Consider the following 17,883-nt stretch of genomic DNA (forward strand, 5'->3'; position numbering starts at 1 on the left):
AAAGAATCAATAAAAATGTGCCCATCTAATTTGTAGCCTGCCAACATTTCCACATGTTAAACCACACATTTGTCAACCATCTCGCTTCCTAATTTTTCAACACTACGAGTTCACCACAAGTCACGTGCACTAGTATTCACTCAGCGAGCACCCAGTATTTTGTCTGGTCCGGATTTACCAGGATGATGGATGGGCCACAGGTATGCAAACTCGGAGTGAGCAGAAGAGATAAGTTCAACATTTCAGACTTCCAAACAGTGAAAGGGCTAAATGCTTGAAAAGAAGAAATTTACAGAGCTAAAGCATAGATTCTAAAGGGACAATGATTATAAGGGCACTTTATCTGAATGCCCGTAGTATTCAAAACAAGTTGATGAACTTGTTATGCAAATCAGTACAAAGGGGTATGACGTCGTTGTCATGACAGAACGTGGTTGAAGAGTGCAGATGACTGGGAATTAAGGGCAGCAGGTAATTAGGAAGGATAGGCAGGAAGGTAAGGGGGGTGGGGTCATGCTCTTAATTAAGGATAAGATTAGGGTGATAGGGAGAGACGATATGGGATCTAAGGAGCAATATGTTGAATCCATTTGGGTGGAGATCAGGAATAGTAAGGGGAAGAAGTCACTGGTGGGAGTAGTCGATAGACCACCCAATAATAATGCTACAGTGGTACAGGCATTCAATCAAGTAGTATCTGATGCATGTGAGAATAGAATGGCAGTAGTCATGGGGGACTTTAACATGCACACTGATTGGCCAAATCAAGTCAGTAGAGGCAGTCTTGAAGAGGAATTCATAGAACTCATCCATGATAACTTTCTTGAACAGCATTTTAGTGAACCTACAAGACAGCATGCAATCTTAGATTGGGTCCTATGTAATGAGACAGGTAAAATGAATGATGTCCTAGTTAAGGATCCTCAAGGAAAGTGATCACGGTATGATCGAATACAAATGGACGGTGAAATAGTATCACCTAAAACCAGGGGTGCTATGCTTAAACAAGGGAGACTGTATGGGATGAGGAAGAAGTTGGCTAAATTAGACTGGGAACGCAAGTTATATGGTGGGCCGTTGAGGAACAGTGGAGGACTTTCAAAGAGAGTTGTCACAGTGCTCAAGGCAAATGTATTCCAGTCTAAAGCAGAGATAGCAAGGGTGGGAAGAGCCAACCTTGGATAACCAAGGAAACAAAGGGAGGCATCCAATTCAAAGCTCAGGCCTACAAAGTAGCCAAGACTAGTGGGAAACAGGAGGACTAGGAAAACTTTAAAAAGCAACAAAGATCTACGAAGCAAGCAACAACGAAAGGAAAGGAAAGATAGATTATGAATCCAGACTAGCACAGAATATAAAAACAGGTAGGAAAGGTTTTTATAAATACATAAAATGGAAAAGGCTGGCTAAAGTGGATGTCAGTCCCTTGCAGGATGAGAAAAGGGAATTAATATTGGGTAATGCTGAAACGGCTGAGGAGTGGAATAACTATTTTGCGTCCGTCTTAACAGTGGCTAACATGCCAAAGAATGATGTTAAGGATACGATGGAAGGTGAGGACCTCAATTCAATAGTTATCACTAAAGGGGTAGTGCTGAGCAAATTTGAAGGTCTAAGGGTAGATAAGTCCCCTGGTCCTGATGGAATGCATCCCAGGGTGCTGAAAGTAATGGCGGAAGTTATTGTCGATGTGTTGGTGGTAATATACCAAATTTTGGTGGACTCCGGGCAGGTCCCAGTGGACTGGAAGGCAGCAAATGTCGCGCCGCTGTTTAATAAAGGGTGTAGGCAAAAGGCAGGTAACTATAGGCCAGTTAGCTTAACATCTGTCATCGGGAAAATGCTGGAGGCTATTGTCAAAGAAGAAACAGTGAGGCATCTGGATGGAAAGGGTTCCATCAGGCAGACGCAGCATGGATTCAGGAAGGGAAGGTCGTTTTTGACAGACTTACTGGAGTTCTTTGAGGATGTAACAAGCGCGGTTAATTGAGGGGAACAGGTGGATATAGTATATTTGGATTCCAGAAGGCGCTTGATAAGGTGACACATAAAAGACTCACCCCTAAGATAAGAATGTATGGAATAGAGGGGAATGTACTAGCGTGGATAGAGGACTGGTTAATCAATAGAAAACAGAGAGTTGGGATAAATGGGTGTTTCTCTGGTTGGAAATAAGTGGTGAGCGGGGTGTCACAGGGATCGGCGTTGGGCCCGCAACTGTTGCTGATATATATAAACGATTTGGAAGAGGAGACTGAGTGTAACGTATCCAAGTTTGCTGATGACACTTAATTGAGTGGAAAGACCAACTGTGCAGGAGATGCGGAGGGTCTGCAGAGAGATTTAGATGCAGTGTGAGCGAGCAAGGGTCTGGCAGGTGGAGTACAGTGTTGGTAAATGTGAGGTTATTCACTTTGGAAGTAAAAATAGTAGGTCAGAGTATTATTTAAATGGTGAAAGACTGCAGCATGCTGTTGTGCAGCGGGACTTAGGAGAGCTCGTACATGAATCACTAAAATTTGATTTGCAGGTACAACAGGTGATCAGGAAGGCAAACGGAATATTAGCTTTCATTGCTAGAGGGATTGAATTTAAGAGCAAGGAGGTTCTGCTGCGATTGTACAAGGTGTTGGTGAGGCCACACCTGGAGTATTATGTGCTATTCTGGTCTCCTTATTTGAGGAAGGATATACTGGCTTTGGAAGTGGTGTAGAGGAGGTTCACCAAGTTGATTCCGGAGATGAGGGGGTTACCCTATGAGGAGCGTTGAGCCGCCTGGCACTGTGCTCGCTCGAATTTAGAAGGAAGAGAGCAGACCTGAGAGAAACATATAAAATTATGAAAGGGATTGATAAGATAGAGGCAGGCAAGTTGTTTCTGCTGGTGGGTGAGACTAGGACTAGGAGACATGGCTTCAAGATTAGGGGGAGTAGATTTAGGACAGAGAGGAGGAGGAACTGCTTTTCCCAGAGAGTAGCGAATCTATGGAAATCTCTGCCCAAGGAAGCAGTAGAGGCAGCTTCATTAAATATATTCAAGACACAGTCGGACGGGTTTTTGCCTGGTCGGGGATGGATAGAGCAGTCCTGATCTGAATAAATGGCGGAGCAGGTTCGATGGGCCAAATGGCCTACTCCTGCTTTTATTACGATGAAACTATGAAAGTGGGCTGAGGGATGGGGGTGGTAGGCTGAGTTGGGAGACAAGTGGGCAAGGCTGACGAGATAACTTGCAAAACTCCAACACAGAGACCACGGGCCAAATGACCTCCTTCTGTGTGAGCATTCTATGACTTACCCAGATGCAGTGTAACATTAGAGTCTTGTTGATCCTACAATCACCTGTGACTTTCCTTTCGTGAAATCACCTTCCAAATGATTCGCCTCTCTGGCCACTTCCTGCTGTCCCGTGGGCTTGTCCCTCGCTCACTGGCCACATTGCTTTGCCTAACTAGTTCCCATTTGGGCTGACTATTCGACCACTGAATCATCACATCCCACGGCCAGCCCCAAAGTCTACTTTGCCGGGGCGGGGGGGGAGGGTGATATCTTAACAGACCAGTCTCTGTTGCTGAATTAAGCAGGAAAAGATTTTCAGAGATTGGCAAGGGCTTTCCTGCAAATCTCTGAGAGTATGGGTATCTTTTATGAGAGTTCATTGAAAACTCACACAGGCAGGCTACCCCTCAGTGACCAACAGCCTATGTGGAATTTGGATTTTGTTTGGGTTTACTAGCCCTCGAGGAGAAAGTGAGGTCTGCAGATGCTGGAGATCAAAGTTGAAACTTTATTGCTGGAACAGCACAGCAGGTCAGGCAGCATCCAGGGAACAGGAGATTCGACGTTTCGGGCACAGGCCCTTCTTCCTGAAGAAGGGCCTGTGCCCGAAACGTCGAATCTCCTGTTCCCTGGATGCTGCCTGACCTGCTGTGCTGTTCCAGCAATAAAGTTTCAACTTTACTAGCCCTCTCCAGCTCCTTCACCTTTCACTGACTTCACTCTTAACTCGACCAGCCTTTCCAACCCCGTTTCAGTTGTTCTATTTTCTGAGATCCCTCGCAGATTTGTCTTTGGACTGTGAGCAGCAGTTTGTTTTGGGAAAAAAAAAGAGAGGAAAACAAACAAACTGATATCTGATTGAGGCCAGGCCTGGATCTTATGGAAGGTTGATGCTTGTTCAAAGAACACCGTAGACATTTCAGTTCCGGATGTGCATTACATTCAAACAGATGACAGAACTCTCAGAAAGAGAAAACTCTCAGTCCGACAAAACGAAAGCAAAGCTTAAATCTGGAGGATTGTGCCTACGAAAGCGGCAGGACAGAGATTTAATTGCTCCTGCTTATCCTCCCGTCATGAATTCACTCGAATAACAGATTCCGTTCTCTGAACTAAGTATCGGAATTAGATTCCCTACAGTGTGGAAACCAGCCCTTCGGCCCAACAAGTCCACACTGACCCTCCGAAGAGTAACCCACCCAGACCCCCATTCCCCTACATTTACCCCCAACTAATGCATCTGGCCTACACATCCCTGGACACTACGGGCAATTTAGCACGGCCAATTCACCTAACCTGCACACCTTTGTGATTGTGGGAGAAAACCGGAGCACCCGGAAGAAACCCACACAGACAAGGGAATTTGCAAACTCCACACAGACAGTCACCTGAGGCTGGAATCGAACCCAGGTCCCTGGTGCTGTGAGGCAGCAGTGCTAACCACTGAGCCACCGAGCCGCCCAAATATTAAGCGAATGTTTCTCAGAGTCTACTGGAAGTAATTTGCATGCTTAGCAGTGCTTTTCCAGCACCACTCTAATCTATTCTCTGGTTTCCAGCATCTGCAGTCCTCACTTTTGCCTATCTTCAGAAACCCAGCAAGGTATAATTCCATGTGACTGTAATGTCATGATCATGGTATCTGTTTAAATGAACCGGCCAGTCATTTATTTTTTTTCTTTTGATTTATCCCTTAACTGTGAGCTTGTCTGTCTGCCCTTGTGAAAGTGGAGGGTGAGAACCAAAGTAAGCTGGGTCTAAATTCAGATATTAATTAAGCTATCTTGTTGTTTATCTTTGCTCTGAAAAAGCAACTATTTCTTAATTTGTTTGTTTGTGCTATAAACTTGGTGTCTAGTACCAATTATTCACAACATCTGGGACCGGTTATGCAAAACATCTGGTTAGGAACCGTTGGGGTCAATTCTGAGAGTCATTGAGTTTTTTTTTACTTGTGTTGTGAATACCAGAATAGAGGGGCTGATTTAACTTGGCTGTCTGTCTCGTATCCTAACAGCTTTCTTATACTGGGATTGAGCCAGGCCTGCAGCTATTCCAAGGGATCTGCCAAGTGATCACTCATGCAATACCCTGCACATGGACTTGATTAACATACAGATGAAAGGCTTCAGAAAACACTCCTGCCAAGTGAGGACCGCTTCAGCAGCTGTCTTTCAATTATACATTGCACTTTTTCCTTTATATATTGATAAATAGAGTCATACAGCAAGGAAACAGACTCTTCGATCCAAACAAACAGTCTATACCAACCATAATCCCAAACTAAACTTGTCTCACCTGCCTACAATCAGAGTCATAGAGATGTACAGCACAGAAACAGACCCTTCGGCCCAACTCATCCATGCCGACCAGATATCCCAACCCAATCTAATCCCACCTGCCAGCACAGGGCCCATATCCTTCCAAACCCTCCCTATTCACATACCCATCCAGATGCCTTTTAAATGTTGCAATTGTACCAGCCTCCACCACTTCCTCTGGCAGCTCATTCCATACACACACCACCCTCTGCATGAATTGGCCCATAGCTCTCCAAATATCTCTTAGTCATTTACTTACCTAAATGTCTTTTAAATGTTATAACTGCACCCGCATTCACCATTCCTCTGGGAGGTTCATTCCACACTCTGTGTGAAAGGATTTGCCCCTCGTGTCCTTTTTAAACCTTTCTCCTCTCATCTTAAAAACATGCCTTCTCATCTTGAAATCCTCCACCATAGGGAAAAGATACCTGCCATTCACTTTAACTACACATCTCATGATTTTATAAACCTCTCTAACGCCAGCCCTCAACCTCCCACGCGTCAGTGAAAACAGTCCCAGTCTATCCAGCTTCTCCTTATAACTCAAACCCTCTATTCCTGGGAAACATCCTGGTAAACCGCTTCTGAACCCTCTCCAGTTTAATAATATCCTTCCTGCAACAGGGAGACCAGAATTGGGCACAGTACTCCAGACGAGGCTTCACCAACACCTTGTATAACCTCAATATAGCATCTCAACTCCTAGATTCAAAGGTCTGAGCGTGTTAAACACCTTCTTAACCACCCTATCTGTGTGTTATGCAAACGTCGAACTATTACGTACCTGAACCCCTCGGTGTCCCTGTTCTACAACACTATCCAAGGTCCTACTTTTAACTATATAAGTAAAATACATAAGCTTTATAATTAATTACATAAATTACCGCAGTAGATTTGCTATGGATTACAAATCCCAATAAAGGGCAACATCAAGAGGAACACAATGCTTACACCATAAGACATAGGAGCAAAAATTAGGCCATTCAGCCCATCGACTCTGCTCCACCATTTAATCACGGCTGATAGGTGTTTCAATCCTACTTTCCCACTTTCTCCCCATAACCCTTGACCCCCTTGGCAATCAAGAATTGATCTATCTTCTGTTTTAAATATACTCAATGTCCTGACCCCCACTGCCTTCTGTGGCAATGAATTCCATGTATGTACCGCGCTCTGGCTCAAAACGTTTCTCCTTATCTCCATTTTAAAAGGTCTTTCCTTTGCTCGAAGGCTGGGCCCTTGCGTCCTCATCTCTCCTGCTAATGAAAACATCTTCCCAACGTCCATCCTGTCCAGGCCGTTGAGTATTCTGAAAGTTTCAATCAGACTCCCCCCATATCCTTCTAAACTCCATCGAGTATAGTCCCAGAGTCCTCAAATGTGCCTCATATGCTGAGCCTTTCACTCCTGGAATCATTGTTGTGAACACCCTCTGGAGCTGCTGTAAGGCCAATACACCCTTCTTAAGCTATGGGGCCCAAAGTTGCTCACAGTCCATAAAACGTAGAACAATACGGCACAGAACAAGCCCTTCGGTCCTCCATGTTGCACCAACTGGGAACTAATCTAAGCCCATCCCCGATGTACTCTAAATGTATTCCAAGTGCCCCTTTGCTCTTCAGATTTCTGAATTTTCTCCCCATTTAGAAAACAGTCCATGCCTCTATTCTTGTGACCGAAGTGCATGACCTCACACTTTCCCACGTTGTGTTGCGTCTGCGACGTTTGCATAACACACAGATAGGGTGGTTAAGAACCTGATTGGCTATTAAATGCCTTCTGGGCAAGTAGGGATGGTGGGCAAGTAGGAAGTGCTCGGCGACACACCCATATCACGTTAATTAGTTTTTAAAAAGATAAAAACCGAAAGAGCTACAGATGCTGTAAATCAGAAACAAAAACAGAAGTTGCTGGAAGAGCTCAGCAGGTCTGGCAACATCGGTGAAGATAAACCAGAGTTAACATTACGGGTTCTCGTGACCCTTTCTCTGAACTGACCTGGATCTGAGGAAGGGTCACCGGACCTGAAACGTTAACCCTGATTTCTCTTCACAGATGCTGCCAGATCTGCTGAGCTTTTCCAGCAACTCCTGCTTTTGTTGAAAAAAGAAATTACTAATGCCGCTGCAGCAGCACTGTTTTGACTTTCCGTAACAATAAGTCGCAATACTGTGACCGAATCAACGAAATGACAGTGTCAAATCGAGAATGAGCAAAAGTGGCGGCAAATCAAGAACGAGGAAAGACAGCAGCAAATCGAGAAGCAAAGACGGCCATAAATCAAGAACAAGCAAGTATAGCGACAAATCTAAAACAAGGAAAGTCAGTATCCAATCTAAATAACAAAGAGTAGGAGGTGTGGGGACACATACCGGCATCAATAGCAATGGCACGTGCCTCAACTTTGTCACCCATTCTCCGCACAACCTCAGGGCTGGGTCCAATGAAGCGTACGCCTGCATCTGCACAGGCCTGTGCAAAGTCCGCTCTCTCGGACAGGAATCCGTAGCCTGGGTGAATAGCGTCCACTTCATTGTCCTGATTGCAACCAGACACAGGAAGCATTACATTTTAGATTGAAGCAAGAAACACTCAATTTAAAAGAAACAAAATCGACGCTTTGCATCAAAGTCCCGAAACCCAAACAGCCAGCAGCCACTGGGCCCCTCAAACCCAGCCTGCCTGCCTCAGCTGACTTCTTTTTCCATCCCTGACACACCGCACCGCACCCCTCCATCCCACTTCCCCCATCTTCCCCTCACCCAATTTCCTGCCTCCACCACACCCTCAAAAGACCTCCCATCTCCCACTTGCGCCCCTCCCTTGCCATACCCCACTCCTCAAGCGGCCTCAACACCCACCCACCATTTCGCTGGGCGCGCCCCTCGCCATGTTGCTGGACCACGTCAGAAAAGGAAAGGACGACAAGGCCCAGAACTGGCCCCTTGTTGTTCCGGGTCACAATCATCAGGCCTGGCCTGCTTTTCCACCCACCACCCAAGCATCATCACATGCCCGTCCTTATGCACCGGGGACTATGGGACCTGCCCCAGGCCAACGAGCCCATCAAGGAAGGAGAGGAAACTAATGCACGGACAAGACGGACAGAGCCTCTGCAATGCTGGAGGATGTGGCCACGGTGGACCTGGTTTGTACTGCAGAGAAACCGAGCCATTAGGGCGCAGGTTACAACTCCACGTATCCAGAAACCAGTCCCAACAGGAGGAGGAAATCACTTGCCTTGGCTACTTTGATGATGTCAGGAATGTGCAGGTAAGCCTGGACAGGGGGAAGGCCCTTCCCGATCAGGTAAGCTTCATCGGCCTTCTGCCTGTGCATCTGCCCGGTGTCCTGTTCCGAGTAAACCGCCACAGTGCGGATCCCGAGCTCAGTGCAGGCTCGAAACACTCTGGTCGCTATCTCACCTGAAGGAGAAGTCATACAGGAGGATTAGGCACAGGTGGAGGCCATTCAGCCCCTCGGACCTGCTCTCCCACACTTGGTCAACACACTCACTAGGAGCAGGATAGCCCATTTGAGCATTCAATAAAAACCCGGCTGATCTGTCCGGGACCTTGATTCCACTTTACTGCCTGATTACCACTGACTCCCTCCCTCAGACAAGGTTCTATCTACCTCTGGGACCCCATCTCTATCACTTTCGGGAAACAGCATTCCAAAGACTCAGCACTCTCTGGAAGAACATGTACCTGCGCAGCTCTCTCTTGAAAGGAGGAGCTGTGATTTTTAAGGTGTGTTCTCTAGTTCAAGGCACCAATCCCACCACCCCTCCCGCCAGTCCCCCTCCAAACACTCCCACTCCAAACACTCCCACTGAATAGAAGCTGATCAATCATATCCTTTCAGCTCATTCAAACTTTCTGCGGACGTCTATCCTGCCCTTCTCAATCAATAAGGAAATATTCCCAATCTATCTACCCTGCCAAATCCTTAAATATCACAAACATTTAAAATCTCCTGTGTATGAGTCAATGCAACTTAGTTGCACAACGTGATGCATTTTCTCAACATTTATCATTCTGGTGAAACGGCACTGCATCTCCTCCAAGGCTAATAGATCCTTCCGAAGGTACAGTGCCCAGAACTGAACACAGCTGCGCCACGGCAAATTGCTTTATTAAATTCCGATAATTGATGATACACTGAGCAGGCCAGCGATGGAGCAAAACAGATGGCGAGGGGATGGGTGGGCATTTGGAAATCAGAGAGCAGATGTGGGAAGTGTTTCAATGAGGTGGCCAGAGACCGGGGGGGGACAAGCACAGTACGTGATTTGAGTCGGTAAAGGAACACGAAGAGAACAATGACACAAAGACAATGGGTGAAACTCTCGCTCAGTAAGCAGACAAATGTGGTTGGGCCCACTGAATGGCAGCCTCAAAGGGCTTCCCTTATGAATTTTCACTACATCAGGCGGCACCGACGGCTCAGTGCTTAGCACATCTGCATCACAGCACCAGGGACCTGGGTTCAATTGCAGCCCCGGGTAACTGTCTGTCAGTGTGGCGTTTAGGTGTTCTCCCAGTGCCCGAGCGGGTTTCCTCCGGGTGCTCCAGTTTCCACCAAAGATGTGCACGTTAGGTGGATTGGCGGCACGGTGGCTCAATGGTTAGCACTGCTGCCTCACAGCGCCAGGGACCCGGGTTCGATTCCAGCCTCGGGTGACTGTCTGTGTGGAGTTTGCACATTCTCCCCCTATCCGCGTGGATTTCCTCCGGGTGCTCCGGTTTCCTCCCACAGTCCAAAGATGTGGGGGTCAGGTGGATTGGCCGTGCTAAATTGCCAATAGTGTTAGGTGCATTAGTCAGGGGTAAATATAGTGTAGGGGACTGGGTCTGGGTGGGTTACTCTTCGGACGGTCGGAGTGGACTCATTGGGCTGAAGGGCCTGTTTCCATACTTTAGGGAATCTAATCTAAAAAGGCCATGCTAAATTGTCCCATGGTGTCCAGGGTTGTGAAGACTAGGTGGATTAGCCATTGGAAATGTGGAGTCACGGGGATAGTGTGGTATGATCTTGGCGGATCAGTGTAGACTAGATGGCCCGAATTGACCTATTTCTGTCCTGTAGGGATTCTAAAACTCCCCCCTCAGAGCCACACAGTCTGGGCAATACAGATGTAACAGAAGTACGGGGTCAGTGAGTGACCATGACTCAACATGGGGACGGGGACAGCACAGCAATCTACTGGGGCAATGGCTACTCTGATCAGACCTGTCGTTCATTGTGCATTACACTGATAGACCAAAGGCCGACTCCCATCAGTCCTGAAAAGCCTCACTGGAAATGCGGATCCCATCAAGAATGTGAACAGCAGGTCAAGCAAGTGAATGTGTGCTGCTCCTCTGCCGTGGTATTTTCCAGTCAGTCCAAAATGAAGTCTGTTTATTCCACAAAACTCCCAACGAAACTCAAAACTGTCAATGTTTTTTGAATAAAGGAAGGAGACAAAAAAATACAGGTAAAAACAAGGACTGCAGATGCTGGAAACCAGAGTCTAGATTAAAGTGGTGCTGGAAAAGCACAGCAGGTCAGGCAGCATCCGAGGAGCAGGAAAATGGACATTTCGGCCAAAAGCCTTTCATCAGGAATGGAGGCAGGGTGCCTGCAGAGTGGAGAGATAAATGAGAGGGGATGGGGAGAAAGTAGCATAGAATAGAATAGGTGAAGGGGGGAGGGGATGGAGGTGATAGGTCAGAGAGAAGGGTGAGGGAAGGTAGCAAAGAGTACAATGGGTGAATGGGGGTGGGGATGAAGGTGATAGGTCAGAGAGGAGGGTGAGGGAAGGTAGCAAAGAGTACAATGGGTGAATGGGGGTGGGGATGAAGGTGATAGGTCAGAGAGGAGGGTGGAGTTGATATATGGAAAGGAAGATAGGCAGGTAGGACAAGTCATGAGAATAGTGCTGAGCTGGAAGGTTGGAGCTGGGGTGAGGTGGGGGGAAGGGGAAATGAGGAAATTGGTGAAGTCCACATTGATGTTACGGAGGCAGGCACTCAGAAAGCAAATGTGGCTGTGGTAGCGAGTCTGTTTCAGGACATAGTTGAAGAGCTTCAGGGCAGAGGAGATGACCTGGGGGTTGCAGTGACAGAGAGAGAGACTCACTGAGATTCTCGTGGAGAGAGGAAGAAAACTTCATCAAGACAGGCATCCTTGCAAAAGGACTCGCAGTAGGGTTAAAATCAATACAGGTAGGCTGGTTGGCTGAACTTCTGTTATCAGGAAAAAGTCAGAGTCTATTATAAAGGAGTCAAGATTAGAGTGGTGCTGGAAAAGCACAGCAAATCAGGCAGCATCCAAGGAGCAGGAAAATCGAGGTTTCGGGCAAAAGCCCTTCATCAGGAAATCAGTACTCGGATGCTGCCTGACCTGCTGTGCTTTTCCAGCACCACTCTAATCTTGACTCTAATGTTCAGCATCTGCAGTACCCACTTCTGCCTCTATTATAAAGGATGCAATAGTGCAATATTTAGAAGTGCACAGTATGATCAAACAAAATCTGCATGACTTCACAAGGGGGAAATCATGTCTGACAAATTTATTAGAATTTGTTTGAGGAGATAACAAGCAGGATAAAGGGGAAGTAATGGATATAATACATTTGGATTTTCATGAAGTGTTTGATAATAATAACACAGGCGAATCAGGGTTCACTTGCCAACCAACAGCACCCTTGGCGAAATGCAAACATAACATGCTTGATCACAGAGTTATTGCTGACCATAATCCAGTCCCATCTGCCAACATTTGGCCCATATCCCTCTAAACCCTTCCCATTCATGTACCCATCCAGGTGCCTTTTAAATGGTGTCATTGTACCAGCGCCCACCACTTCCTCTGGCATTTTGTTCCACACACTCACTATCCTTTGCATGAAAAAGTTGCCCGAGATCCCTTATAAATCTTTCTTCTCTTACCTTAATCCTGCGCTCTCTAGTTTTGGACACCCCTATCCCGGGAAAGACTTTAGCCATTCATCCTATCCATGCCCCTCATGATTTTATAACCCTCAGCCTCTGACGCTCCAGGGAAAACAGCCCCAGCCTATTCAGCCTCTCCCTGCAGTTCAAACCTCCAACCATGGCAACATCCTTATAAATCTTTTCTGAACCCTTCCACATTTAACAACATCTTTAGCATGGAGACTAGAATTGAACACAGCATTCTGATACTGGCATTCTTGCATTTATCGAATGCAAGACAAAAAGCTTTAGAGAGATGCATCTTTTTTGACCATATTCAACTTGGACATGCATACAAAGTTCTTTACTATCATGAGACTTTCCTGTAATTGTGTGAAAACCTCTCAGTGAGAACACACTTCAGTCATGTTGCATAAAGCTGTGCATGTGCTTACTCAGTCAAACGTCAGCTTTTAGCCTCTGGATGGAGGGGATGGGCTTTTCCTTCTTACCTCTGTTAGCTACCATCACCTTCTTGATGGGCTTGTAATCCTTGTGTTGAGTGCTTCGATGAGCAGCATTCAGCACAGCCATCCGCCTGACCCCCAGGAAGCTGAAGCCCCCTTTTACAACTCGTAGCTGAAACATCTGTAATCAAAGCAGACACAATAGATTTTTTTTTAAAAAAAACATCAGCACTGCAGATGAAGGACATGTGGTCCTAAAATTTTTCATCTTCTGCTCATCAGGACTAAATCAAGAATATCAAGTCACCAAGGGAACAACAATTTACTTGGCATTTGAACAGGGAGAGCTGACCACCTGTCAGGTGAAGGGTAAAGGGGTTATCATGCAAAACATATCAGGAAAGAGTTAACTGCCAAGTCATAATCTGATATTTCATGACTTGCACAAATCAGTTTTGATATGAAGCAATCGTTTCAATCCTGTGCCATAAGAAAATCGTGCCGTTTAAACTGACAGGGCCGGAATCGCGTTCTAGCCAATACAGGGAAGGAACGTTCAAGTTCTACAAATTGTGGTCTTAATTCTTCCATCGTGTTATTGCCAATTCACGTTGAAGAAACGTGAGTTATAGCAGAACCGACTATAGATACAAGCCACAGCCCAAAGGAAAACCAACATCACCTCGTCCCAAGGCGGAGTTTGGTAGCAACTGGAAAGTGGAGTTCCTGATCCCAGCAGTGTGAATGAGCAAAGGCTGAAAGGGTGCGATAAGCGTTTGGAGCAGTTTTCACAAATCTTTGGAACTCACTCACTCGCTCACCACAGAATGGGAATCACATCAAGAGATTGGAAGGTAAATATATATTTTTTTAAAAAACTCAAACGTATCACTTAACAAATCTGTCAGTAAACAGATAACGTCTTTACAACTACTACAGGACTTTGCTTTAGAGAAAACAAAGTTTTGTTTTCATATGATCATGGAAAGTGCATGTTGTTGGCTACATCAGCATTATTGCCAATCCCTAACTCCTGTAAGGTAAGCGAAGGTAAAGGTAGACCCATAGATTTGTTATTAATGGCACAGAGTAGAGTTAAACCTGCATAAAACACTGGTTCACCCTCAACTGAAGTACTGTGTTCCAGTTTTGAGTGCAGCACTTTACACCGATATTGCAGACAGTGCAGGGAAGATTCACAAGAACGAGATGAGGAATTTAAGTTACAAGGATGGACTGAAGATTTTGATGCTGCAATTGTAAAAGGAGGCTTGAGACGAGATTTAATAGGAACATTCAAAATTCCAAGGGGTCTGGAGATCATAGACAGGGAAAAGCTATTCCCATAGCACATGTTAGCAAATGAGACGAGATTAATTGAGGATATCTGGTCAGCATGGACGAGTTGGACTGAAGGGTCTGTTTCGGTGTTGAACGGCTCAAAGGTGATGGGATTCAGAAGAGGAAGCCACAGGCGTTCAACACTTGAGGCATTCCCAGAGAGAATTGGATTATTATCTGAAAAGCAAGAATGGGCAGAGTATTGGTGAAAAGCAGGGGAACAGCTTGCACTGGTGCGTAGCTCCTTCAGGAAGCCAGTACCAACACAATGGGCCAAATGGCCTGCCTTCCACGCGGCAATCATTCTGTGGCTCCATCCTTTCTATCATGTTAGCCACCAGAGAGATCGCCCTCCTCTTTGAAACAACAGCAGTCAGGATGGATGGGGCCAAATTCAAAAGGGCAGGCATTGGTGAAGTGGCAATTTCACTGGACCAGCCGTCCAGAACCTGAGGTCAGTGTTCTTGGTCACGGATCCGAATGTTCTCAGGGCCGATGGTAGAAGCTCAATCAACGGATTAAAATTTGGAATAAAGAGCTGGCCTAATGGCAATCATTATTTGACTTGTTGCAGAAATCCAGCTGGTTTACCAAGGTCCTTTAGGAAAGACAATCGACCATCCTTACCGGGCGTGGTCTGGCTGCCATTTAAGTCCAGACCAACAGCAATCCGTTTGATTCTTAAGTGCCTCGAGACACTTAGGGATTGGCAATCAATGCTGGCCCAGCCAGCAACTCCCACGACCCACAAACAAAACAAAATGCATCAAATTAACACAACCTGCAATCCAAAAATCACTCAAAATAATCAAAAATACTAGACTAACTAAAATAGAACATAGATAGAACATAGAAAAATACAGCGCAGTACAGGCCCTTCGGCCCTTGATGTTGCGTCGATCCATGACGCCCACCTAACCTACACTAGCCCACTATCCTCCATATGCCTATCTAATGCCCGTTTAAATGCCCATAATGAGGGAGAGTCCACCACTGCTACTGGCAGGGCATTCCATGAACTCACGACTCGCTGAGTAAAGAATCTACCCCTAACATCTGTCCTATACCTACCACCCCTTAATTTAAAGCTATGCCCCCTCGTAATAGCTGATTCCATACTGGGAAAAAGGTTCTCAAGGTCAACCCTATCTAAACCCCTAATCATCTTGTACACCTCTATCAAGTCACCCCTAAACCTTCTTTTCTCCAATGAAAACAGCCCCAAGTGCCTCAGCCTTTCCTCATACGATCTTCCTACCATACCAGGCAACATCCTGGTAAACCTCCTCTGCACCCGTTCCAGTGCCTCCACATCCTTCCTATAGTATGGCAACCAAAACTGCACACAATACTCCAGATGCGGCCGCACCAGAGTCTTATACAACTGCAACATGACCTCAGGGCTCCGGAACTCAATTCCTCTACCAATAAAAGCCAGTACGCCATATGCCTTCTTCACCGCACTATTTACCTGGGTGGCAACTTTCAGAGATCTGTGTACATGGACACCAAGATCCCTCTGCTCATCCACACTACCAAGTATCCGACCATTAGCCCAGTACCCAGTCTTTTTGTTACTCTTACCAAAGTGAATCACCTCCTACTTACCTACATTGAACTCCATTTGCCACCTTTCTGCCCAGCTCTGCAACTTATCTATATCCCGCTGTAACCTGACACATCCATCCTCACTGTCAACAACTCCACCGACTTTCGTATCATCCGCAAACTTGCTCACCCAACCTTCTAGCCCCTCCTCCAGGTCATTTATAAAAATGACAAACAGCAATGGTCCCAAAACAGATCCTTGCGGAACACTGCTAGTAACTGCACTCCAAGATGAACCTTTACCATCAACTACTACCCTCTGTCTTCTTCCAGCCAGCCAATTCCTAATCCAAACCTCCAACTCACCCTCAATGCCATACCTCCGTATTTTTTGCAGTAGCCTACCATGGGGAACCTTATCAAACGCCTTACTAAAATCCATATACACCACATCTACCGCTTTACCCTCGTCTACCTCCTTAGTCACCTTCTCAAAGAATTCAATAAGGTTTGTGAGGCACGACCTGCCCTTCACTAAACCATGCTGACTATCCTTGATCACATTATTCCTATCCAGATGTTCATAAATCCTAACCCTTACAATTCTCTCTGAGATTTTGCCCACAACAGAAGTGAGACTCACCGGCCTATAGTTACTAGAGTTATCCCTACTCCCCTTCTTGAACAAGGGAACCACATTTGCTATCCTCCAGTCTACTGGCATTATTCCTGTAGACAACGAGGACATAAAAATCAAGGCCAATGGCTCTGCAATCTCCTCCCTTGCTTCCCAGAGAATCCTAGGATAAATGCCATCAGGCCCAGGGGACTTATCTATTTTCACCCTTTCCAGAATTTCCAACACCTCTTCCCTACATACCTCAAAGCCGTCCATTCTAATTAGTTGTGACTCAATATTCACATCGGCAACAATGTCCTGTTCGTGAGTGAATACTGACGAAAAGTATTCATTCAGTGTCTCCCCAATCTCTTCAGCCTCCACACGCAACTTCCCACTACTATCCTTGACTGGACCTATTCCTACCCTAGTCATTCTTTTATTCCTGACATACCTATAGAAAGCCTTAGGGTTTTCCCTAATCCTACCAACTAAGGATTTTTCATGCCCCCTCCTTGCTGCTCTTAGCTCTCTCTTCAGATCCTTCTTGGCTATCTTATAATTCAATCGCCCCAATTGAACCTTCACGCCTCATCTTTTACATAGGCCGCCCTCTTCCCTTTAACAAGGGATTCCAATTCCTTATTAAACCACGGCTCCCTCACACGACCCTTTCCTCCCTGCCTGACAGGTACATACTTATCAAGGACACTCAATAGTTGCTCCTTGAACAAGCTCCACATATCAATTGTGCCCATGCCTTGAAGCCTACTTTTCCAAGCCATGCATCCTAAGTCATGCCTCACCGCATCATAATTTCCCTGCCCCCAGCTATAACTCTTGCCCTGCAGTGCACACTTATCCCTCTCCATCACTAGAGTAAAAGTCACTGAATTGTGGTCACTGTCCCCAAAGTGCTCACCTACCTCCAATTCTAACACCTGGCCTGGTTCGTTACCCAGAACCAAATCCAGTATGGCCTCACCTCTTATTGGCCTGTCTACATATTGTGTCAGGAAACTCTCCTGCACACATTGGACAAACACCGACCCATCTAACAAACTCGAGCTATAGCTTTCCCAGTCAATATCTGGAAAGTTAAAGTCCCCCATGACAACCACCCTATTACTTTCACTCTTCTCCTGAATCATCCTCGCAATCCTTTCTTCTACGTCTCTAGGACTATTAGGAGGCCTGTAGAAAACTCCTAACAGGGTGACCTCACCTTTCCTATTCCTAACCTCAGCCCAAACTACCTCAGATGGCGAGTCTTCATCCATCGTCCTTTCCACCGCTGTATTACTAGTTTTGACAAGCAATGCCACACCTCCCCCTCTTTTACCCCCACCTCTGACCCTACTAAAACATTTAAACCCTAGGACC

At 46.1% G+C, this 17,883-nt stretch overlaps 1 protein-coding gene across 3 annotated transcripts in view; it reads right to left on the minus strand.

Moving 5' to 3' along the window:
• LOC122543886 (pyruvate carboxylase, mitochondrial-like) overlaps positions 1–17,883 on the minus strand; it is a 931,966-nt gene that overhangs the window by 859,873 nt on the left and 54,210 nt on the right. For all 3 annotated transcript variants that reach the window (XM_087983758.1, XM_087983759.1, XM_087983757.1), the window contains 3 exons: positions 13,038–13,173; positions 8,843–9,027; positions 7,975–8,140 (listed from right to left, as the gene is read on the minus strand). In XM_087983758.1, coding sequence (XP_087839884.1) covers positions 7,975–8,140; positions 8,843–9,027; positions 13,038–13,173 — 487 coding nt within the window. The remainder of the gene's footprint in view (positions 1–7,974; positions 8,141–8,842; positions 9,028–13,037; positions 13,174–17,883) is intronic.

This window comes from Chiloscyllium plagiosum, unplaced genomic scaffold, assembly GCF_037043375.1.
Source record: "Chiloscyllium plagiosum isolate Xiang-an unplaced genomic scaffold, Cpla_swu_hap1 HiC_scaffold_46, whole genome shotgun sequence".
Classification (NCBI taxonomy): domain Eukaryota; kingdom Metazoa; phylum Chordata; class Chondrichthyes; order Orectolobiformes; family Hemiscylliidae; genus Chiloscyllium; species Chiloscyllium plagiosum.